We start from the raw sequence: 27169 nt of genomic DNA on the forward strand, positions 1-27169 counted from the left end.
CATAATACTACAACAGGGAAGTGGATACTGTAGACCATAAGAAAACAATAGGGAAATGGATACTGTAGACCATAAGAAAACAATAGGGAAGTGGATACTGTAGACCATTAAGAAAACAGGGAAGAGGATACTGTTGACCATAATAAAACAATAGGGACGTGGATACTGTAGACCATAAGAAAACAGTAGGGAAGTGGATACTGTAAACCATAAGAATACAATAGAGAAGTGGATACTGTAAACCATAATACTACAATAGGTAAGTGGATACTGTAGACCATAAGAAAACAATAGGGAAGTGGATACTATAGACCATAAGAAAACAATAGGAAAGTGGATACTGTAGACCATAAGAATACAATAGGGAAGTGGATACTGTAGACCATAAGAAAACAACATGGAAGTGGATACTGTAAACCATAAGAATACAATAGGGAAGTGGATACTGTAGATCATAAGACAGCAACAGGGAAGTGGATACTGTAGACCATAAGTATACAACAGGGAAGTGGATACTGTAGACCATAAGAATACAATAGGGAAGTGGATACTGTAGACCATGAGAAAACAATAGGGAAATGGATAATGTAGATCATAAGACAGCAACAGGGAAGTGGATACTGTAGACCATAAGAATACAACAGGGAAGTGGATACTGTACACCATGAGAAAACAATAGGGAAATGGATAATGTAGATCATAAGACAGCAACAGGGAAGTGGATACTGTAGACCATAAGAATACAACAGGGAAGTGGATACTGTACACCATAAGAATACAATAGGGAAGTGGATACTGTACACCATAAGAATACAATAGGGAAGTGGATACTGTAGACCATAAGAAAACAATAGGGAAATGGAATAAGTACCTATTGGAGATTCTAAGCTACATTTTTAAATATTGGATTTATTTTGTGTGATTCAAAACACTTAATATGACTGATTTCTTATTTGAAGGGATGCAGGAATATATCAAGGAAAAATACAGTGATAACAAACTGTACAACTTGTAAGCTGTTTTTTATTTCATTGAAAATGGTTGTCGAGCAGGATCCAGAATTTCAGGAAAGTGAAATAACAGGAATGAGTGCTGTCTGCATTACTGTATGTGATAGGACTAATGACTACGTACGAGCCATATTGAAACAATCCTGACTACCTGTCAACTTGTATTTTTATAAAGTGCATTTGCACATATCATTAATGTTGGAGATAATTTATAATCTCCATTTATTGTTTACATTCCCTTCATGTTAGAAAGCCGTACCTCTGTTTCAATGCAAATAATAGTAACTGTAGTATCAGTTTTTGTAATATGACGCCTGGACAAAGGAAAAGTGATTTGATACAATATGTAAATCATATAAAAATGATTTGTTTAAATATTTGTCATCTGGGTAAAGATTTTTGAAGCTCAGTGTGTACATGACAGGATTGTAAACTGTTATCACTTACCTTGTATTTTGCGAGAGAAATAGGCAACTGTATCCATTTTTCTCCAGGATTAAGGTAAGACTCGTGTAAGTTCATAATTTTTCGTCACCAATGTGATGAAACCGTTCGTCATCAATGTTGAATCTTTGTATAATTTATTGTGAAATAATTGTTATTTTTGTCGTTTGAAATCGGGCGCCATTTTTACTACTGTGTGTGTATTGAGCGCTCGGCTTTCCGCTAGGAGGCGCTCAGGTTAATCTTTCCGAATTCTTCCATATTTAGTCATATTCGTGAAAACTTTGTCATGAATTTCCCGAGCGTGTCCCCAAAACCTATAAATAGGGGTGAGATCCGCCGTTTTGACAGTTGTGGTTCTACTGGATTCCAGTAAAGGTCTGAAGACCAAGCAAAAAGTCTCAACTGATAATTTCAAGCCTTAAAAGCAAGGTAGACTAGTTACTACCGACACATTAAATTTAGTACTCATAATGACTACTATAAAGTTTCTCTGAAATTGTTTCAACGTTTATTTCCTCGTTATATCAGATAAAAACTCCCACAGAGGGATTTAGCTGACGACATTGTCACTGTGTCGTCATGAACACAGCCGTCTGCTATCCATTGGAAATTTAATATTCCGATTGGCATTATCGAATTTCCTACTCAATTTCATGTAACATTTTGAAATCACAAATTTCCATCCATTTTGTAGTGGTTGTGTCATTTAGTTGTCGAAATAATATACCCGATACAACGACACACTGTGTCGCTCAAAACGACACACATTGTCGCATTCAACTCAAGCGACACACTATCGACATCCGGTTTCAGACTGTGTCGCTCAAAACGACACACTGTGTCTCAGACAACAAACCCGACAAACTATTAACATCCGGTTCCAGACTGTGCCTCCAACATATTTACCATAGGACTCTAAAACACAAACCCAGGTCTGGTTCCGAACCTTGATTGGGTGCACAAAATCATTACCACTTCGGTACGTTATATGAACAAACTTTGGGATAATTAACTTCTTTTTCTGTATAAGATTAGTTTGGGAATTAGGATTATCTGAGTTAGAGATGATGTGAATTAGGGCAAATGAAACATTTATGCTGATTTTCACATGCAATTTAACACTGAAATTATTGTTGTCATTTCAACATGCTTTATGAAACATCTGTTCTGAAAATTGGCCAATCATATAATTCACTATTCTGAGCACTAGATTTTGTGAGAAAACACATTCAACCCTGGAAGACATATAATAAATTGTGTTGACTATTTATATTTGTTTTGTTTTGTGCTTTTATGACCTGTATAAGAACTTTTGTAGTGAACACATATTTCTTGACACTACAATACACTGGAGAGGTCTAGTAACTGAAAAAGGCGTGAGCTGTCCATCTATTCCATTTTATTTGACCTTGACCCTTGGCACGTTACAATATAACAAGAAATGATTACAAGAGGAATTCAAATCCCCAACAAGAAGTGATTACTGCACTGATTAAAATAAGACACACTATCATATTCAGAAGCAAAGAAAGAATGCAGTCAATTTGGCAAAACATCTGGATCACAAATAAACAATTCTAAGACAGAAATATTATCAGGAGGAAAATATAAAGGGATTCAACTTGGACATCCACCAGAACTTTTTAAAAAAAACAAAGGAAACGCATTAGGAATAACATAACACATAAAACAAACAATTTCAAAACTGTATTCAAAAAAATTTCAAAAACAAAGAAACAAGAAACAAATATGGTACAGTATGAACTTAAGATTGAGTCAGTCTATATATTCCTAACTATTACCAAATGTTTTAAAAATAAATTGATGGGATAACAAGATCTCTGAAAAGGAATATAGTATTTTGGTTAGGAATAAACCTAAAAACATTCCCAGGAATGGGCTAAAAGTACAACTAAGACCCTAGACCCACCCATCTGATGTAAAAATAAAATGCTTATAAAAAATATTACTAATATAATATAATTTGGATCCTAAAATATGGACACAGAGAAAGGGGAAAATACCACAATATATGCCGACACATACGAAACAAAATTAATTTGTAGAAAACTGCATATACTGTAAAATCTAAAGACTTAAATAACAATCTGAAACTAGTTATAGAAAAATCTTAGCCATATAAAAACATTAAAATACAGGTAATATTACTCTGATACCTACCTGATGCATGGCAGACAGGGGAAATGACTCTCAGAAAGAATGTACTGAGATAAACAATCCATGTGACCACTGAATAGAATCAGAATGATAAAAAACTTTTTTTATAAGCCAATGTCATATGGAAGTCGTATACAATTACCTTTGCCAAGACATTAACATAAAAGAGTGAAGACAACAAGCGTCGTAAAATTTAACAAATAATTGATTTCCCTAAAATACAAAGTGAAAGATGAGAGAGAAAAACTTATGGTATTGCATATTAAATCCAAACATAATCAAAGAGTTAAAGACAAGTCCTAGTAATAAAAAGTCCTAAAGAAAACTGAGTTCAAGTCCTGATGTGATCCAAAATTGAAGGTGATGATGTGCCTGTTATAGTCTATTAAGTACTGATTTGTCAACAGTCTCTTGTTGAATCAAAGAAGTAATCCAGGTTTGAATTCAATATAAATTCAAATGACTGTCTTTATCCAAGTATTTTTCAGAGCACTTTTGTATTTCCAGGGAAAATAATCACTTGAATATGTTGAAGAAAATAAAACTCAGCTCAAATTGGTCACAATACAACTGAAAGTAGTAGATGTTACAGCAGATGTGTAAAATCCTCACAGTCACAAGATAACATAGTTCTCTACTTGACCTCAGGATACAATTGGCATTTTCTAAAAACAACCATTGCCAAATGGAAAATTGCCTTCTAGAATGATCTAATTAATGATCCTTGTTTATTTACAATACAATAGCCTATAAAATTCACTCAGGAATCTCCAAAACCCTGACCAAAATCAACATATTTACTCCTCCTTGTTTACCTGAATAATAATGTTAATAAGCTCATACACATGGAGAATAATGAAGTATGCTTAGTTGTTTACATCATGAAATAAAAATGAAATGAAAGAGTCAATCAGGTCAAGCAGTAATTAGCTCGGGTTTGGACAAGGTCAAGTCCAGCAAATTATGTTACATTATAATAATATGTCATGAAATAAAATATTTAAAACTAACAGACAAACAATTAAATATACATAACACAACTCCATCGCATAAAAGAACAGAGTGTAAAGGACATACAACAAATGCAACACCACATCATGGGGACAAAGCAACAAAACTTATCAGACCTTCAGGATCAAGGACACTTCAGGATTTAAAAAGGGTAAAGTCAAGAAACCCAGCCAAATACGATTACGCATGAAGGGAATATAATATGTACCTAGAAACTGATGATGGATTAGCTAAATAACAAAAGATGATAATGGAAATATCATAAAACTAAAAAATAGCTCCATTAATTTTTTTCTCCAAATTCTTTTCATTTTATAGATAAAATACCAAATCATCAAAAACATACAGGTACAAACAAACATAAAAGCCTTTAACTTTAGAAAACATGAAAGGGCATCCCATAAAGGCCTATGCGATGGGATGGGGATGTGTGGTGTCCACAAATAATGTGACTACAGAGCTAAAAGTTTGAAAAGGAAATTTTATAATCATTAAATTTTAGAACCTAATTATTTATTGTCACAAAAGCTGATGAACTTTTCCTGTGAATTTTGAGTTTAGATATTGGGACTTTAAACAAATTATCTCTTATATTTCTTCAGGAACCTCCCAGGGTGCCGTGAGAGTCGGTGTTAAGATATCTCAGGGTGTACAAAGTGACGAAACCAGGAGAATAAGAAAGAAAGCCGTGGAGACTTCCAGTGTGTACACAAGAGGCACAGTGTATAGAAGGAGAAGGAGGAAGGAAGGAGGAAAGAAGAGAAATTAAATGAGTACTTGGGGAAAACTCACTGAACATAGACTCTCTCACAATAGGACAGTAATTTCTATATGACGAAGTAAAGAGTAAAGTGCAATTGGTCAACCCGGCCATTATTGTATTATGATATACTGAGCTGAAGATTTATGTCCATGAAATTCTTGCAATCGTATATTTGATAAAATTGTTATTTATTCAACTTTGAGATGTTATATGTATTTAGAGGCTTGGAACTGCTGACTGGGGGCTCATGGGTAATTAAATTTTAATGCACACATTTTGCAGTATTATTTATAATATTGTAATGGATCAGTATTATTTATAATACAGTAGCGGGGTTGTGACAATACTTCTCGTAATGAAACAGTGACAAAAACAATGAGGGAGGGATTAATTACTCTAATTTATAAAGGGAAAGGGGAGAGGGAAGAACTAAAAAGCCTGAGGCCCATCTCCCTCCTAAATACCGAATACAAAATCCTAAGTATAATTTAAGCTGAAAGAGTTAAAAATGGAATCCATAAAATAATTAATTATATCCAAACTTGTGGAGCAAAATGAAGAAATATCCAAAATAATATTCTAAGTATAGAAACGATATCAGACTATCTAAAAGAAACAGGTCAAAAAGGTGACATGGTACTTTTTGACCAGGAGAAAGCTTTTGACAGATTAGAACATATTATATACATTATCCTGACACCAGTCTGACCTACCCTAACACTAACCTCTTAATGCTGAGTGCCAAGCGAGGAAGCTGTTAATACCATTTTTGTAAGTCTTTGGTATGACTCACCCGGGGATCGAACCCACAACCTCCTGCATCTGAAGCAGATGCACTAACCACCAGGCCACCGGAGCAGTCTAGCTCTATCCAGCCCAATGTTATTTAAATGCACTAATATTTTAACCAGATTTAAAAGCATTAACTCGGAACCAAAATCGCCTTGGGAGGGCCTCTACATATTCTCAAATGCAAAATAGAGGAGATATCTACAAAAATAATAAATTAACAAAAAGATCAGAAGTTCCAAGAAAATTCAGAAATATCAAGGATCTACTAGCTAAATATAGAGATAAGAAGGATTTATTGATACAAGACAAGAAAAAAACATACTTGGATAAGAGAGGAAATCACAAACATTTAATGAAAGGTATAACAAGAAAATCAAGCAATAAAATGGGATAGAGCATAGGGGCACTGGTCCAAGCTAAGCTCCCTAAAAATACAAAGCATCTGTTTCAAATACATGCACAATGCATGGCTGATAGGAGAGGTGGCGGTGAGATGGCATATGATCAGAGTATAGCCAAAATGTCCACTGTGCAAAAGAACACCATTTAGCATGTTCCATACTATGGTGCAATGTGGAAAAAGACAGAAAGAAAGAGTAGAAGTTATACTAGAAAAAAAACGAGAGAGAGGTACCGGAGGACTAATTTACTATATCTCTACGAAAATTTTGACAAGAAAACATTATACTAAATCACAGAATATATAATTGGTACAATGATGGCTTGTGGACAGGTTATCACAATTGGAAGATGACCTGGCCTGGGCAACATTCCTACTGGCTGGGGGGAGATGGGGAAGGGGCATCACTTTACTGCCCATGTAGGGGCGTGTACCACAAAATGTGGGCTGGAGCCCCTGCATCATCTCTTACCTCAGGAAATATAATTTTTTCAACTAAAGGAACTTTCTAGAATCGGGGGGGGGGGATAGGGGATCCAGTTTACCTCCTGCTTAGGGGAGTTGTACCATCAAGCACGGGCTGGATCCCTATCCTCATCTTTCATCTCATGGAGGAAATTATAAACACAAACAAGTAGACTTTTCTAAACCCCTCCAGTGCCTCTAAATGGCTCTTTTTTCTTTCTTCTTTTTTTTTATCTAACCAACACATAAAAACAGAAAGGGCAACTCACAGAGTAGGGAACTAACAAAATAGAAAGGTTTAAGTCTTAGAAGGGAAACAGGGGACCTTTATGTGGATAAAATACGATGCATAGACATCGCAGGGCTATGTCACAAGGCACCACATGAAGTGGACAGGCCTGCAGAACCATATCAGAAAAACCCACATGAAGTATATAAATACCACAACAAAAACATGGGGACTAAGTTACTAACCCACTAATAAATTTCTAAACCCTTTTGGAATTTTTTAATTTCATAATGTAAATAATAACGAGGCCTAGCTAGAGTCGGGAGAAACACAAATAAAGGAAGTGTGGACCCTGACTCAAATACAGCCTGCCTCATGTTGCAAAAATAGCTCTTTTTTTCAATACGAGGAACGCTACAACATAGCCACTCATATAAAACACTAGGTTTTATTTTATTTTCAATTGTAGTGCACCGTTCACTCACCAAAATTATAAAATGCAAATCAATCTTAATTTTTTTTTATAAAACCATATTAGGACAAACAAATGGACTTGAAAAGTCCATATATATATATATATATATATATATATATATATATATATATATATATGAATGATAAGACAACTGGGGAAATTTGACAAAATTTTTTGCCATCCCTACATACAGAATATATTATATATAGCATACACACACTATAGCACACATGGGACAAAGAAGATCCTTGGCAAAGATCACCAAAAACTCATGGATTGAAAATCTTAAAATAGGGACGAGACCCATGTTTCAGACTACTACCCTTTAGAAACACTAGAACTCAATAAATATCCCATCAAAATTTAGTTATAAACTAAAATTTTGATCAAAATTCTTTTCTAAAATAAAACAAGCGCGCACACCTTGGGGGATACAAAAATACATGAAAACACTTTGTTTTTTGGTTAAGTGGGGGGCATGTGTCTGTAAATAAAGACGGGGTGGAGAATGAAAATTCATTTGAGAAAATGATACCTGAAAGGGACTCATCTGCAAACCTCTTTTTTATAAGTAATCTAGTAAAATTGAACACAAATAAGAAACGATGAAGAAATAATTCAATTAAAATATACTTAAACTTAAAAAATATATTTTAATAAAGAAAAAATACAGTACTAACTGAACATTAAAATTGGAAAGTAAACTAATAGATGAACGATGAATGTGACAGAGACTCCATCTCAGACGGTTATTAAAGTTTCTGATGATGGAACCTATGCCCAGTCGTATAACCATCTTATTCAAAATTTAATCAAAACTTAAGGAAATAATTATATATACATAAACAAGCCTGACGGACTACCAGAAACCTTCAGACAGACTCAGAAGTTTCCACTACAGGCATCTCGCTGCTTGATGGCAGGAAAATGTTTGCCCCAACACCAAAATTGAAATAGAGCGCCAGGAGGTAAATTTGCCCACGGATCATTTCATGAAGACTGACCCGGGGCAATTTCTTCAGCGAAATGTACTGAAACCAGCTTTGAACAAATAATATACAAACTCAAGTAACACATTAAGATCTAGTACACGTAAATAAGACCTACATAATAAACTATTTGGCTCAACCAAATAAGAAACTAATGGAAATATAATACTACCCAAAAGTATACAAAATGATTAGAAACATAAGAGTACTACGGAACATCAATTAAAACCTAATATAGCTCTCAACTCAATGTTTGACAAACGGGGAAAAGAGAACTACACCGAATTAGGATTTAACACTAAAAAGTGAAAAAAGTTGAACCTTAAAAAAAAACCACCACACTTTTAAAATCTAATATTAAAAAAAGTATGCGAAGACATACTACACAACCCCGCCCCCCCAAGATACACAAACATACAAACATATATACACACTTTATTATTCTTATATACTTACCTAAGAGAAAGACTGGAACCATTTGATATAGATAAGCCAATACAAAAAAACATACGTGAAACAAAATTTAAAAAAAAAAAAAAAATGTGTATATATTTATGTATGCGCAAACTAATACACGAATAAAATGGGTTAAATGACTCTGGCAAAGTCAACTACATAAAATACAATACAAAGAAAAACAAAGGGGAGGAAATTGGCCCACCACATTAACATGTCACTGGGGCAATAGTACGACCCTAAATCGGAAGTCAAAACTTATGGAACTGGGACCCCTAAAAAGTCCTATGGGGGTTGGAAAGTACATAAAATTTTGACTTCATGGGATTTAAAAAAACTTACAAATATGATGATACAAAAGAAATTAACCCTGCAAAATTCAAAATCAACATTATTGTTTTTATACAATGAACATACACAGATAATTTATGGGAGGACAGGGTCAACCCACAATAAATACACTTTCAGATATAATCAGGGTGTCACTTCTAAGTTCTAACCAGCTATATATGCTGGACGGAGCTAAGATGTGTCAACAATGGACAGTTTCAAAAAAGAAGTTGTGGTAAGTGCTACGATATATCTATATGAAATGAATGACTTGTGTCGAGACAAGCAGTTTGAAGGTAAACGGCTGATTAGCAATTGTTGTACTGAGTGTATTTTCATATGCACAACTTAAAACCAATTCGCTGTTGTTCCCAGGCATCACTGGTTTCCAAATATGCAAATTCATACAAATTATCGCATGCACTGGCAACATCTCTTTGTTCCAACAACTATCCCCACAATGAGCCCCAGAATATAACAAATCATTCAAGTGACACTAAAGAGACATAACTCTAAAATGGACTTGAATTGTGTTCCTAGATGCATACTTTAAACCTTCGTTTGGTCTTGTTTTACATCCATGATCCTTGTGAGCAACAATGATATATATATTCGTTTCAAACATGAAGACTGATGCTCAACTGAAGGTAAAGAAAAAGAATCATCCAACCTTGGAAACCTTTATTTTATCATTGATATTTCAGCAAACAAATCAATTTATTGACTACTTCTAAATTTTGGGAAAAGGGCTTTTCATTTTTATCATATTAATCATTCTAAACATCAGGAAATATGCATTTTAACGATTCAGGCTACAATACGTAAAGAGTGGTTCCCCTTTATCAGAACTTTGTACATCATGGAAAAAAAATGCATTTCCTTTTGCACTGGTTTTGAAATCATGGTAGGCAACTTTGAAGCCTATTTTTAAAAAATGGGATTGTAGTTTGCAGCTGTTTATTTATTTTTTTTAATTTAATTTTTTTGTTCCGTTCTCTTTTTGTTTTTGGTATTGTTCTTTTTGTTTTTGGTATTGTACTTTTTTACCATGGGGAAAAACTGTTACGGTAGCACTGAGAAACAAGGATGGTCGGCCGACTGCAAATACATTTTCTTGCCTCAGAAATCACAGAAATAGTAGTGACATGTACAAATGAGTTCAGAAACTAACGAAGCGGGTTGGGGTGTGGTGCATAGCAGCAAAGAAATATTTTATTATTTTATGAAATTTAAAAATTAAATATTTTCTTTCGGAAATGTTTCTCTTTAAAACGCGTGTTATAATACGTACATAGTAGGCTGTCGTCATTTTAATTATTGAAATAAATGTTCTCCAATTTACTCTTAATGTTATGCCTCAACCTTGCGGATTCTCCCGATCAGCTGATTTTAGTAGCACGCATTGTTATTGGAGTAATACGCAAACATTTTCAGATGGCCCCTGGTAAAACAACATCATCGTTAACTTTTGGCATATCTTGTACAACAATGCAAGAGTGTCAAATATAATTACCTCCTCAAGCAGTCAAAGGTTACATCCAAATATCCGGGTAAGGTTGTCATTACTGATGATATCTCCGACTAACGTAAGAATTTTGGTGATTTAAATCACGGTTTGCAATGTGTGATGAACATGCTAGGTCCCGCTCCCACAGCATGGTCGTTTTGGATTGGTTGATTGATTGTCATGCCCACCAATCCATGATTTCTATACCACAATACGTACACGTGCTTACTGTATGTACATCATTGAATGTCTGCATAGTCAAATCAATAAGTTCCAAATTTCGGACTTGAAAAGAATGGGTCGGTAGAGTACAGGTTTAGACCGAGATCCAAAATTTCAGAAAAATCAGCATATCTATATTACTAAATGTGGTAGCGACTCTAAGTCTTAGAACTTTGGAATTATGGAAAAATAAAGACAAATTGTAAAAGCAATAAAGAAACTCAGTTTACAAATACATGTAAACCATTCTAAGACAGAAATAATATTAAAAGGAAAATAGGGAATCGTGTTGGACTCCCACGAGAACTCATAAAAACAATCCACAAAACCATTAGGAATAACATGGTTAAAACCACAAACAAATGAATTTGTAATTTTCAAAATATACTTTCAAAAACTTCAAAAATATGTATTCACATGAAAACATGATATTTATAAACTTTGTGTTACACAAATTGCAAAATAATTTCATTATGGCTAATTATTATAATGAGTTGGAATAAACCTCAAAACTTCCATCAAATTTGCAAAATCAATCCCTCAAGATGTTAAAAAAACTAAAAGACTAATAAAAGAGAATTTTGGATCCTAAAATATGGGAAATAGAACAGATGAAAATATATGCAATTAGATACAGAAAACATGTTTTGGAGAAACTGAAGTGTAAGGTAGAATCTTAACATTTAAATATAAAATTTAAACTAGCATGGACAAAATATTCTTTGCTAAATAACAGCCACTAAAATTCAAGCAATATTACTAAGAGGCCTACATGATTCATAGTGGACAGGGGAAATAACTTTATAAGGCTTGAAAAATTAACCCCCATGATCACTGTGTAAGAACCAGCAGGATACTAAACTACATGTTATAATAAAAGCATGCATAAATAATTTCTAGAAAAACAAGTCCTCTTCTTGACCTCAGGTCACAATTAACATTTTCTAAATAAAACTATTACCTAATGGAAAAGTTGATTCTAGAAGGTTCTAAATGTTGACAAGATAAAATCCTAGTTATAATTAGCAGGTTTGTTTCTAAAATTATAATTGAAAATGTAGTAAACAACTTGTAGACCTAGTATTTCATGGGTTATTTCCAAAGTTCTCGACTTAGAATGAGATAAATATGTTTTTTACAAAACCAAATTCAATGATTCAGGTCAGGTAGAGGATGAACTTAATTTTGGACAAAGTCAACCCACAAATTTACACAATTATCCATAGCATATAATTAATAAAAGTAATCTAGCTAACAAAGCAAATTAAATATACATAACAATATATATGAAATCATGGGTACAAGAAGGGAAGATATAATGAGAAAAACAAAATGGAATTTAGTAAATCAGGAAATATATTTTTAACTCAGTTTAATCAAAATGAACAAATCTAATTCATGCAAGGAGAAAGGGACAGTTTAATCTTCCTAATGTCCCAACACCAAAACATTCTCAAAACTACCCAAATACATTTTTTAATCAAACATGAGATAAACTGGAAATGAATAGATCAGGAAAACATGTACTTCAGTTCAACAAATATTAAGAAAAGTAACTTGAGTCAGGAGAAGGACAGTTGTATTTACCTTCTTAATGAACCGCTCCGGTGCTGTAGTGGTTATAGCATCCGCCTTGGATGCGGGAGGTCATGGGTTCGATCCCCGGCCAAGTCATACCAAAGACCTACAAAAATGGTACTAACAGCTGCCTCGCTTGGTGCTCAGCATTAAGAGGTTAGTGTTAGGACTGGTCAGCCTGGTGTCAGGATAATGTGACTGGGTGGGACATCATGCTACATGTCTGTGGCATGATGCCCCAGTGCTAGACCTCACTATAAACTGCCACACTGCAGACATCATAGCGATATGACTCAAAAACTGTTAAAGCTACGTTAAAAATCCAAATCATACACACCTTCTGAATGGGTGTGTGTGTTTAACGGGATGCTCCATTCTCATCCCCTTGGGGATGGAATTTAAGCCAATTACCCAACAAACACTTCTAGATTAAGTACTACAAATCAAATGCTCAAATGCTCAAAAAATATATCCTTCATTTTCAGATCAAACTGTTGTCCTGTTCATATTTCAGATTAGCCATTAAAATTACTTTAACAAGAATTGTTGAGGGAGGGACAATTATATATCTCCTCTTAAGATAGGTTTCCATAGTGCATGCTGCATCCTCCCTCCCACATAAAACAACTTAATGACATATGCATAAAGGATAACTTTGAACCTTACTTAACTCCAAACCTTACAGAATTAACAGTGTTTTTCCATCATTTATGCACCACAAACCACTTCAATGTAGTGTACAACTCCAGGTCAATAATTATACTTTTTTGTTATCATATTAGTCAGAATTGTCAGCAGAAATTTTTCGACGCATCAGGATATGGATGTCAGTTGTGGTTAGTTTTTTTTAAAAAAATCTTTTGATTTTAAGGTGTAAAGCATATATGATTTCAATCCAGTTACTCCGTTTTCCCTCTACCCTCATATGTGCTTCAGAGATCCCAATTTTTTTTTTATTTCACCAGTTTTGATACCAAAGTTTTTTTGGTTTTTTTTTTTACTCAGGTTGACACCCAGTTTTGACACCAAGGTGATGGCACACCTAGGGTATACACTGACAGTTGTCAAAAATACTATTCAATCACATCTGTCTGTGTGGGTTTTAGTCATGGGTATTGACCAATGTGGATATGTCAGAAAGCTTGCCAGTAGCTTCTTGTGCTGGTGGTTCCTTAAGGGGTTTTACCGGGTTCTTCCGCCACCATTTATACTGGCCGCCATGTATAACCTATCCTGTGCTGAAAAATGGCAAAAACCCTACAACAACAACAACAATCACATCTGAGTCAAGAGTAATTTGAACCCATTTTTGAAATACCAAAGTTTCACTATGACCATAAATTTCAATAATGTCCATGCCAAATACATTTTCCGTCCCTTTAACACATTAAAGGTCCAAAATTCTCATGTTACTATCTTACAATCCAACTCATGAATTCAGCAATCTTAATTTGCTCTTAATCACCAAGTATAGATATTTCCCTGCACTATATGTTTTCAGGTCTGTATAAGAAACCATTTCAATCTGTAAAACAATGATGGACACATGAGCATCAATACATTACAAAACAGATACAGGTTCAATACCATATTATTACACAGCTTTTGGCCAGTTAATCTAAAACATATGAAAGGTTTACTTTCTTTAGTTGCAATTGCACATATTCTCCTTGTCATGTCTTGCACTCCTTCCATACAACATTTCTCTCATGGTCCAGTTAGGAACCCTTTGTATCAAGGCCACCTGGCTAAAGGGGAAATTTTACAAGCTCATTGATGGCTACTATTCTATGTCTATACCATACAAGAATATTACTAAATGAAGCAGACATGCCTCTTCCATCTTGTAACCTATGTTCTGCCTTTTTACATTGATTTCTCAAAATTACTAAATAAAGTAAACTTGTTCTGCTATCTTTCTTGTAACCTACTAGTATACCTTTTCTATATTTATTTCCCATCATCTGAAACGAAACAGATATTGCTAATGAATGTTGGAAGCTAATCAAGTTTTTCGATAAGATAACCATCTCAAGACTTTTGTAATTTAGTGTAAAGAAAGTGAGAATTGTCTCTATTTATATGTGGGGATGAATTCAACTCTGTGTGTGTGTGTGTGTGTTGTCACTTCATACTAACATATGAACTGTTTGTATGCATGCGAGTTTGTATATTACCTATTCATACTCTTAAATATTAGAACTGTTTGGACATGTGTTTGTATACTGTCACTTCATACTGACTGCTCTGGTAGCCTAAGTGCTTAGACCATCTGCCACATATGTGGGAGGTCATGGGTTCGAACCCCAGCCAAGTCAATCCCAAGATTTAAAAAAATGGTACTCACAGCTGCCTCGCTTGGCGATCAGCATTAAGAGGTTAGTGTTAGGACTGGTTGGCCTATTGGTGTCGAAATAATGTGAATGGGTGGGACATGATCCTACATGTCTGCAGCATGATTCCCCAGTGCTAGTCATCACTAAAAACGGTCACACTGCAGACATCGTAGTGATATGACCGAAACAAATTAAAGCTACGTTACAAATCCAAACCACACACAGACACTTCCTTCAAACTTTTAAACATCTGAACTATTTTATAAATGTGTTTGTATATTAATATTGTCACTTCATACTCTTAAACATCTGAACTGTTTGCATGGATGTGTTTGTATATTGTCACATCATACTCTTAAACATCTGAACTGTTTGCATGCATGTGTGTTTGTATATTGTCACTTCATACCCTTAAACATCTGAATTGTTTGCATGCATGTATATTGTCACTTCATACCCTTAAACATCTGAACTGTTTGCATGCATGTGTGTTTGTATATTGTCACTTCATGCCCTTAAACATCTGAACTGTTTGCATGCATGTGTGTTTGTATATTGTCACTTCATACCCTTAAACATCTGAACTGTTTGCATGCATGTGTGTTTGTATATTGTCACTTCATACCCTTAAACATCTGAATTGTTTGCATGCATGTGTGTTTGTATATTTCACTTCATACCCATAAACATCTGAACTGTTTGCATGCATGTGTTTGTATATTGTCACTTCATACCCTTAAACATCTGAAATGTTTGCATGTATGTGTGTTTGTATATTGTCACTTCATAGCCTTAAACATCTGAATTGTTTGCATGCATGTGTGTTTGTATATTGTCACTTCATACCCTTAAACATCTGAAATGTTTGCATGTATGTGTGTTTGTATATTGTAACTTCATACCCTTAAACATCTGAACTGTTTGCATGCATGTGTGTTTGTATATTGTCACTTCATACCCTTAAACATCTGAATTGTTTGCATGCATGTGTGTTTGTATATTGTCACTTCATACCCTTAAACATCTGAACTGTTTGCATGCATGTGTGTTTGTATATTGTCACTTCATACCCTTAAACATCTGAATTGTTTGCATGCATGTGTGTTTGTATATTGTCACTTCATACCCTTAAACACCTGAACTGTTTGCATGCATGTGTGTTTGTATATTGCCACTTCATCCTCTTAAACATCTGTTGTCTAATGTTGTAAAGCGCTTAGAGCTTCTCAAGATTAGGTGCTATACAAAGTCTTCATTATTATTATTATTAAATAAAGTTTGCATTATTATTATGATTATTATTCTATTTCTGTGTCTCTGACTCATTAACAGGATCTAAAATATTATTATTATTATTATTATTATATGTGTGGAATTAAATTTTTGTGTTTATGACTCAGCTTATAAATTCCAAAGAGATTGCTTCTTTTCATATCATCATGAGAAAATAAATATGATAAGATGCCAATCTGACGTCAGTCAAATCCTTTTCCTAGTTTTAAGTTCTGGAAAGTCTAAAAATCCTGACTATTTTCCAGATCAAAGAGGTTCTAATAAAAAAGACCCCCCAAAACGAATTATACTTGAAATCACACTATATTTTGTTTTCTTCAGAAGCAACTACATATTATAAGAAATCTTTTGATGTAAACCCATGTCAATGTTACTTTCAAATACGGAGCAGCAAGATATTTAATATTGCTGTCAAGGCAACCATATGTGAGGTCTCATCTACATTTCATTTAGAGATAAACAGATGTCATAAGATGTCATCAAGTGAAAATTCAATCAGTATTTTCCGCATACCAAAAAGCGGATATGACGTACATTTATCCCATCAATTCAACCTAGTCATTCAATTATTTGATTTCCCCACATAAATGTCTATGTGATATATCTTATGATCGGGATTTTGTACAGCAACTATGGTGCACTGTGTTGCATATCGGGATTTTGTACAGTAACTATGGTGCACTGTGTTGCATATGGATGTTACCAAAAGAGTGACGATGGGACAAAAGGGTTATATGGGGGTGGGGTGTCATCAAGATGTGATGAGCATGGTTTTAAGAACAATTAGCAATGAAATTCATTGACAGTGAATCCAACCCACTCTGATGTTAAAATACCTGTATGTTATTTAATTTTCTTACCGTTAATTGTTTTGAGCCTGCAATTGGCAATTGCTTTCCTGACTCTTACTTCTTAGTCTAATGTAGTGTTAGACCTCATGTGGTGACCTCGCTAGAGTTCACTTCCAGGTCATTGCTAGTTTTTCATTGAAGTTTTGTAGAAGACTGCTTTTATCATTCTCCACAAAGAAACTGTTCCTTGTGAAGTAATTATTGTTTAATAAATATTTATTAGGTTACTGTAAAAAAAATATAGTCTTTCATTGAATATTCTTATTTTCCTGAACATACTCCTTAGAAAGGGGGGGGGGGGAGATTTTCTGCTGAATTCTGTATGCCTTACAGGATTTAGAAGTTTGTCGGAACAGGGAAGATGGTCAAACATTTATCTTAAGGATCTATCCCAGTTTTAGGTCAGAAATCAAAATTATAGGTACATATGCCTAATCTACTAGTGTGTCAACTTGTACTAAATAAAAATTGTTTGATTATAGTCTATTTCATATAAGGGGTAAGTAATAGGTAAAATCATCACATGTAAATGATTTCTCTAAAATTATAAGCATACAGATTTAATTTTCATATAGCAAAGATTATCTGCCCATTCAAGAGGTTTACTGATCTGAAATTTTCATTTTAAATCCATAGTATTTTTTTTAAACTGGTGTAATTGAGTTTTTTGTTATTAACCAAAGTTATTTTCTGTTTTACTGTGATATTCACCACTGTGGCAGTATAATCAAATAGGACGATAGTTTAAATTATTTTTAATTCTTAATCATATCGTTTAATTACATATTTACATGTGTTATTGTTGAATTTGAATTTTATTTTTGCAATAAAACTGAGGAACCTAATATCAGGGTTTTGTTGTTCAATTAATTTTAAGATACCTATGCAAACATGCATTCACTTTATTGCACTTTAATTGCATATTACTACATACATCCACAATGATGACAGTCATTTAAACACACGCTACCAAAGGACATCACAATATTGGTGATTTGCAATTACAGTTGCAAATACAGTGTAATTGTAAATAATTACTCAGTTACACCAATTACGTTGTATTTGAACCTAAGTCTGTTACATGTATGTAGGACTCTGCTTCATCTATTCTTGGGAATATGTGTCAACTGCATGTATACCTGGGGCAAACATGCAACACAGAGACTGAACTAATGGATAGTTATTGGATATCAGTATGTGCATTTTACTGTGCAGCAACATGTGAAACAAAAGCTGCACAGTGACTGGGAAAGAAAGATAACTGGTTTTCACATTCTAGATTGTATTCACTATATAAACCATGTAAAATGTTCCACACTTTATCCCTCTTCTGGAGCCATGGGTGGCCAAGTGGTCTAATAATCTCACCTTTACAGATTACTTGCACATCTCATATCTGCCTGATTTGGGAGGCTCATCCAAGTGGGTATGAGAAAAATCTTGCTGGTAGCTTCCCAGGTTATCCCTCCACCAAATATACTGGCCAGCATATATATGCTATCATTACTGAAAAATAGTGTTAAAACCCACAAACCAAACCAATCATGTCTTCCTCTAACCCGAACCCCCAGGTCCTGTACTAGGTTTCCTGGTTAATGGCTTATATGGAACATGGAACAGATACCATTCACCATGCAGCTATGTTACAAAGCAGGTTAGCATGAAACAGAGGGTGATTAAAAGCCAAAGGGTGCATAAGAAAGCAAAAAGCAAGCATGCTGTAAATTGTATATAATTAGTATGGATTTTCTTTTTTGGTGCAGAAATGGTTCAAGACTGAATCTGATGCAAACAAAACCCAATTTACGATCTGCATTGTGTGAGTCACTAAATAAAAACCATATGCACTGTATCCAACAAAAAAAGAAAACACTTACTTGTTTTTAAAAAGCAAAATGAATACATTTTGTACATATCAACACGTGAATCATATCGGCAGGCAAAAATAAAGTCACACTCTTTAGAAAAGGATATACATAAATATTTTGCAGTATTTCTCTCCAAACTATTTGTCCCATCCATGCCACATCTGTCTTCAGTTTTGCTGAACACTTTTTATGAAGTTTATCTTTCTATAGCAGTTAAGTTGAGTAAATATTACAATATCTTCTGACAGTTAAGTTCATCACAGCATTTAAACAGAATGAAGAAACAACAAATAATGAGTTATGAATTTCAAGTCAAAGGAAATTTATCTGCAAATGGCTATGCAATATAAAATCCTTGTGATAATGGTCAAATTCATGGACAAATGCTTTCAAATCTGATTATTCAAAGTATTTTTGTAAGTAATTTCCAAATTAGTGATGATCTAAACTCGAGTGGAATACATACTCATGGTTGAGAGTTTTTTCTGAAACCTAGAGTTGTTTGGAAACATTTTCATGCCTGCACTGCTCTTGAAATTCAAAAGACATATGTTACCATTATATTCTTTATGTTTGAGATCTGGTAATAATCCTGTTGTAATTTAATATATATATATTGAGAGAGAGAGAGAGTTTTAAAAAACTACAGTATTATTAGTAATTTTAACAAATATTAGCACCTCAGCAGCACACTTCAGGAAGTCTCAACATGAATATACTTATTTATTTCTCAAACTTGAGTAAAAAAGCGCTAAAATTTATATGACATATACAGAAATGTTATATAAATGAAATAAAACTATAACAGTACATTCTTTGTTAACTGATGTTACTCAACAGTTTTAACCTTTATTTTAACCTTCAAATGATTCAAACACATTTTGCCAAATTATTATCATGCTTATATTGAATGTCCATTCACATGGGATATACCAGACATAAGAAAATCTTCTACTAAAACACCCAAGTCAAGATATCTCACAATGGCAACATGTTTAAAATGTCAGCCAGGGTGACCATACTGGATGTTATATTGACATAGTTTTCATTGCTGATTAACAACGGAAGATGAAATATTCTCAAGAAAGTTGTCTATCGATACAATTTTCTGTTTAGGATGAGTAGCAAGAACAAGTGTGTGTGTGATTTTGGTTTTTAACATAGCTTTAGCAATTTTTCAGTCATATCACTACAATGTCTGCAGTGTCACAGTTTATAGTGATGTCTATCACCAGGGCATCATGTCCCACCCAGTCACAACCCTATGAAAACAAATTCATGACTTCATGAACAACCATGAAACTGTTCATGAATGTTCTTCAAATGTTCATGATCAGTTCATCATTTGAGTTCATGAACAAATTATTCATGAAAGTTCCACAACTAAGTTCATGAACACTTCAAGAATTTTGATGAATCATGTACTCAAAGTTCATGAACACACTGATGAACATTTATGAACTATTATAATATCTTTGAAGCTCCTGAAATATCATGTCATGATTATCCCCGACTCCAGACTGACGATTCCTAACTCTAACTTCTTAACCCTAAGCTGCAATGGGGCCATACTGGATGACAGATGCAATGGGGTTATACTGGATGACAGATGCAATGGGGCCACACTGGATGGCAAGTGTAATGGGGCCATACTGGATGACAGATGCAATGGGGCCATACTGGATGACAAGTGTAATGGGGCCATACTGGATGACAGATGCAATGGGCCTTACTGGATGATAGATGCAATGGGGCCATACTGGATGACAGATGAGCAAAACTTTCATTCAACTAACAATACATCAAAAGAAGTATTTTGTTGGAATCCTCCTCAGGTTGATATAGCTTTTATTAGAGATATTGATGAAATGAGTTTCTAGAGGGCCAACATATTCAAGATCAGATCAGCACCATTTATTTAGGACCAACTTGAGATCAAATTAAGTCTTCTAGAATTAAACTCCATGCAGATATGGCTTTTAATTTAGAAGAAGTAACTAGAAGACTGTCAAAATTATGCAAAAATGGCCATGCTGGATATCTTTGTAGTATTATGTGACTAAATATTGAATTGTTCTCTCTGTGTGATGAATCTGACTTGTTTAGCTTGCTAAAACAGCAGCAAATTTGTCATTGTTCTTGGAATAATACTGAAAATTATGTATCAACTTATCGTTTTTCACAAACTACTTTTATTAATTAATTTCGATTTTTGTACAACACCGTTGCAAAAGGGGACTTACATTGGTATCACATGAAAATTGAACCTCTGATGTCATGGATGTATAGGCTGCTAGGCTTTTTGTACCAGCAATGAAAAATGGAGTACTAGGTCAACTTGTATCAACACTAGATGCATATCTTGCATCAAAAAATAAAAATGTAATAAACGTTCTATTCACAATTTTTGAGAAGATGAATTATCCTCCAGTTCATTCTTGTAAGTACAGGTAAATGTAATGCCATTTAATTTTGCCAGGCTTATTAGTAAGCAGCTACCCCAATGTGGTTTATGTGAATTCCAACTTTATGATTGGCAATGCACTCTGACCCCATACCCCAACCTAAATTTCAGAATATCTAAGATGTAGTGGGTAAGATCAGAGGAAACTGACTAGGTGGTATGACTTTCTGTTTAGGAGTTCTGAAAATAGTTAGATGGTGGTTGCCAAGACGGCTGCATCTATTTTGGATGTCATATTGATTTCAAACCAAAATGACATCACGTGTTTTAGTGAAAATCCAATGCTGATATGATCAATCATTCTGAATATCGAGGTTACCAATGTGGTGGAAATGTTGGATATGCACGTGGGAACACTTTCATTTACGATCAACTATATCTTGGCATGAATGTGTCAGGAAATTTATTCTCTATGATGTTTAGGAGTAACATCAGATAATGTAAAATGGCCATCCTCCAAAATCTCCTGGTCTATAAATATACCTGTGATGATTTATAAAATAAAATCCATCATTTTCAAACAGTGAGGGGAATTACCCCTGCCCCTAACTTTTTGTTTCTACTGTAGAATAGACCCTGACTTAAAAATATGATTGTGTAAATAGCATTAAAGGTGTATCATCTATCCATATCACACATCAGAGGTTGTGTAATGTGATACTGTTATACTGAAAGTGAGCTATCAATACACAATATGGTAAACAATAATTGATGCATTAATGGGCTACTTACATTTCCTTGTTCTTCTGAATCTTTACGACTTCCTACTGGAAAAGGAAAATTGTCCCAGCTAATTGGCAATAAAACCAAAACATTGAATTTCAATGAGGTATTTATTAAAATCTGTACAAACTAAAGATTACAGTAAAATATGTCTGGGAACAATTCAATTTTTATAAGACATCAGGGGCTCTACTAGCCAAAAGTTTTTACAGGAAGGCCAGACAAGATTGTTCCTTCTCGTTCAACCTGCTGAGCACTGAAAGCAATGAAAGCATCTCAGAATGACCATGTGACGGGGGATGTCTTGAAATAACTTGAGTGCCTTGCTCAGCAAGATTTCCGGCTAATGGGCTCAAACCCAACTGCATGTAATACAAAAATCAACAAAAGTCAGGCTTAATTTTACAATATTTCATTTAATTATGTTTGTTTTATAATCTCCACATTTTGAAAAATGTTTTAAATAAATTTAAATTGAATAGATCAGCAAATTAAATCTCTAAAAGTGGATGGGATGGATATTCTTTTCTTTCTTCCTTTTCCTTCACAATTATTTTTACTTCAAAATTATATGAGAGTTCGCTGGGTTTGGGGGAGGAGATTAGACTATCACACTTGCATCTAGGTTGATAAATAAAGTTCAAAATTATGACTGACTTCCCTATATACCCCGCAAAAGACTTAATTAAATAAAATAAAAAATAAAAAAGCCATAACAACATTGCACAAAAATAATTTCATACATCAATTATTTATAACTTCTAACCTGACTGACATCACTGGGTTATAGCCCTGTTATCCTGTGTGTATTTCAAATGCATTGGATGTTCCTTAATAACATGGCGTAATATTTGATCTAATGAAATGTGTGTGTGTGTGTGTGTGTGTGTGTGTGTGTGTTTCTTGAAATAGATTGAGTGTCTTACTCAAAATGATTTTGAGACCACTTGGCTCAATCCAATTAATTCACAAAAATCAACTCAATAAAATAACAATCAGACTTAACTTAATTCATTTAACTAGGTTTGTTTTATTTTCATAAATTTATTCACCACCTTTTCAAACTTGGGCAGTAAATAAAATCGTTAAAATGTAGGTGGGGTGGATATACAATTATTTCTTCCTTTCCTCCTTTTCTTTCATAACTTTTTTTTACCACCCAAATGCAAAAAAAAAATATTTGATAATGGGGGGGGGGCTGCTCATATCTCGCTTGATAAAATGTATTCTTGTTCTTTTTGAAAATTAAACAATAATGGTTTGTATCTTTAAGTTAAGTTACCTGAGAAACAAATATTACATTTTTTAAAAATTAGAAACTTAAAATTTCCTTAAAATGTAACAAGATGAAAATCTTAAAAATTATAGATGATTTCACTATACAGCCAACCACATATTAAAATAATTCAAAAAGAAAGAAAAATTTCGTATTCTTTGAAACATATGCACAGAACTTCCTCATTCATTCATCAATTTCAAATTTATAACCTACCTGTCTTCTAGCACTGTTACCTTTTGTGTATTTCAAATACACGTGATTTTCCTTAATAACACGGCCTAATATTTACGTGGGCGAGTCCATGTTTTGCCAGACAAGTGAGATATTGTTCGTCGTCTTAGATAAATAATTCCTTTCATTTTCGTAATATTAGGAATTCTGTACCTTTAGTGAACTTGTATTTTTTTCTAACAAATGGTGGTAGAAATATTAAAACTATGTGTTGCTGGGAAAGGATATTGACCACGGACTGGTTCATGACAACATCTTCCGTTTGGTTTTAAAATCATTTTTTTGTTTTTTACTGACGGTTATCTTGTGATATAAATTTCTAATTACAAAAATTTAATATAAATTCATTGTTAAAGCAAGGGAACATTAAGACCTGGGTAAAAAATAAATACGTGTCAAGAAATACGGTGTATAGAACAAGTGAATACATCCAACGGCCATCTTTGTAATATATATTTAGCCAGATTGAATGGCACGCGCTTGGAATGAAAGCGACACCTGGTGGATAAACTCGGTATAAAATGTCGTCGTCCTTTTCAATCGGTGATAAATTATGTCTATAACATCTATGTTATTTTTATTTACATATAAATAAATATATTATAAATAAATATTATACATAAATGTAAATCACTTAACAATATTAAAGTGAACTTAATATAAATTGTATAACATCAAATTACTGCTTTATTTATATGTAACTTCATATCAACATGACTAAACTGTCATGTTGACATTTTGTTTTCTAAATTTCAACTGAAATCTTTGAGAATTTTCAATAAATGAAGTTTGTAATTTTATTTATGACGTCATTAAAAGTTTTTAATGTCAATAAAATATAAGAAATATGAATTACCTTGATACACGTGTTGGAATACAGTAATGTCACTACTCCTCCAGCATGTGGCATACAGACGTCCATTGTCCCAGAATATGGCTTGGAGATTCCATGGAATTCCCTGTGTGAAAATGGCGACAAGTTGACATGAAGCTGTAAGTTGATGAATACAGGAATCAGGGAATCCACGGTTACATACGAAAATATTCCCGTCTTCATTTATAACGATTGATGTCGGGTATTGTAGACGTTGATGTTTGTATGTATATTTACATTGACTGGGATTCAAAATGTCGAATGTACCCTTCACAAATCTGGTGAATTGTGTCAACATGTCCGTCATCAAGTGACACAACACACCAGTACATCGTGTCCTGTCTAATACCACTGACAACAAGACTGTCATTCATTCTGACAACACCATGACATTCATCCATTACCCCGTCTAGACGTAAAGTTCTGGTCGTTTTAATATCACGTGACATGTCTGTAGAATGAATGGCCATCATTTTTATCAGACCGTCTTGATGAAGGACACAAATTGTCATGGCGTCTATCAGACACATGTCACGTGGTATTGACTCCAGTCTGTCTGACGATGCCAGGAATTTTCCATCATAGAGTCGATGTATCTGGACTTTCCACGTCTCGAAGTCTAGGACGACTATCTTGTCTTGGCAGACGACAATAGAGATGTAGTTGGTGGACTTGTCGGCTGTGGAAATAAAGTGATATAAATATAAATACACATCTAAACACAAATATTAAACATATTATTATACTAATATATGAAATAACTTGTATATTTGCAGTGTGTATGTATTAATATATTAATAATAATTTAATTAATTATATTTATGACTTTAAAAATTAATTCCTGTTAAATTTATTATACTTATTCTATTGTTCTAAATTTAGCTCTCACAAAAATGCAATGGTCATGGTGGTTGTCGTCGTATATATTACTAAATTTGCATATGTATATTTATATTAAAATACTAAAATAACTTGTATATTTACGTGATATAAACATTAAAATAATGCATAATATAAACGTTGATACACATCTACACAAAAAAAAACCATACATGTATAATTTAAATACTAAATAACTGACCATTACAATCGTCGTAATGGCGTCATCATTTTATTATTATTACAAGAGAGATTTACAGCAGACATCACACAGACCCAATAATCATACTATTATAGTTCTGTACAGTATTTTAGTAAACTGAAGATACCAATAATAGTGTGTTAACAGGTTCTGTGTGGAAACTGCTATCGTCTCTCATTTTTAATCATGTTACGTACGTGCATTCGTACGTGTGTATTAATCTTATACTCCTCCAAAAATGGACAAGACAAACTAAGACACGGAGTCCATTTTTACATTAAATAACTCTGTGTCATTCCTTGCAAGTTATGGAGTGAAAGTCTTCATCTCACTACCACGTAATAACTGATCACAAAACAGGGACATACACCAAAATGGGGGGGGGTTACATTTTTAAAATAAAAAAAGGGATTTTAGTCAAAACGAGGAATAAAACGGATAGACCAGTTTTGCAAACAGAATAACGGCTGTCGATTTTAACGAGTACAACAATAAAAAAGCATGATAGCACACTATATTAAACACAGCCAACTAAACTTACATTTGTTAATAAAACCACAACAAAATTAGAAACACTTCGTTAGTTTACAACTATAATAGTAACACTTAAAAAAATTTCAATTCTGTTTCAAATTCCATTAAAAGCCGAAAAAATATAGAAAATATAAAGAATTTAACCTGATGAATATCAATTTTTTCATTCTTTGAAAAGTTGTTTAACCATATTATTGGAGTTGGCCATGCAAACGGGGAATCGCGGAGAAGGGCAGGTGAACGAAACTCACTAGATAATAATAATAATAACATAATAATAACATAATAATAATAATAATAATAATAATAATAAATCATTAATCAAATATTTCCCTGTCATACTCAACATTTAGTCGTTACTGTATATGTATGTACTACACTGAGTATTTCAATGAAAGTCCTTGTTAATAAACGTCTTCATTCATTTTCTTGTCTGCTGCATTTTCTTACATTGGGATGCCTGCCTTGGATCATGACGTCTGCACTGACAAGAACGCTGGCGGAAACATGCAACATGGAGAAACGTACTTATTTACAAATCCGCGAAGCCCGATGTACTAAAGTTTACATGACACAGGGGTCAAAACAGTGGTAGCGATTTATTCTGACAGAGTTTTAGTATCGATGTTTGACGGAGCGCGTGTCTTCAACTGTCACACAAACTCCGCATACTAAATAACTCTCTGGGAAAAATAAAAAAGTCAGACAAACATAACGGAAAACAGATTATACACAAGTTTATGTTTTAAAGATTGCATTTATTGGTAATTTAGGCTACTTTAT

At 33.7% G+C, this 27169-nt stretch overlaps 1 protein-coding gene across 4 annotated transcripts in view; it reads right to left on the reverse strand.

The window, feature by feature from the left end:
• LOC149789953 (uncharacterized) overlaps positions 1–27169 on the reverse strand; it is a 173515-nt gene that overhangs the window by 59214 nt on the left and 87132 nt on the right. For 3 of the 4 annotated variants that reach the window (XM_089972031.1, XM_089972029.1, XM_089972030.1), the window contains exons 4-5: positions 24754–25450; positions 22397–22431 (exon numbers count right to left, since the gene is read on the reverse strand). In XM_089972031.1, coding sequence (XP_089828157.1) covers positions 22397–22431; positions 24754–25141 — 423 coding nt within the window. In that variant the 5' untranslated portion in view covers positions 25142–25450. Of the gene's footprint in view, positions 1–11058; positions 11193–22396; positions 22432–24753; positions 25451–27169 lie in introns of those variants that run through there. The other variant, XM_089972034.1, reaches the window with a different exon arrangement.

This window comes from Sinohyriopsis cumingii, chromosome 10 (genome assembly GCF_028554795.1).
Source record: "Sinohyriopsis cumingii isolate HCF-2022 chromosome 10, ASM2855479v2, whole genome shotgun sequence".
NCBI classification, from domain to species: Eukaryota; Metazoa; Mollusca; class Bivalvia; order Unionida; family Unionidae; genus Sinohyriopsis; species Sinohyriopsis cumingii.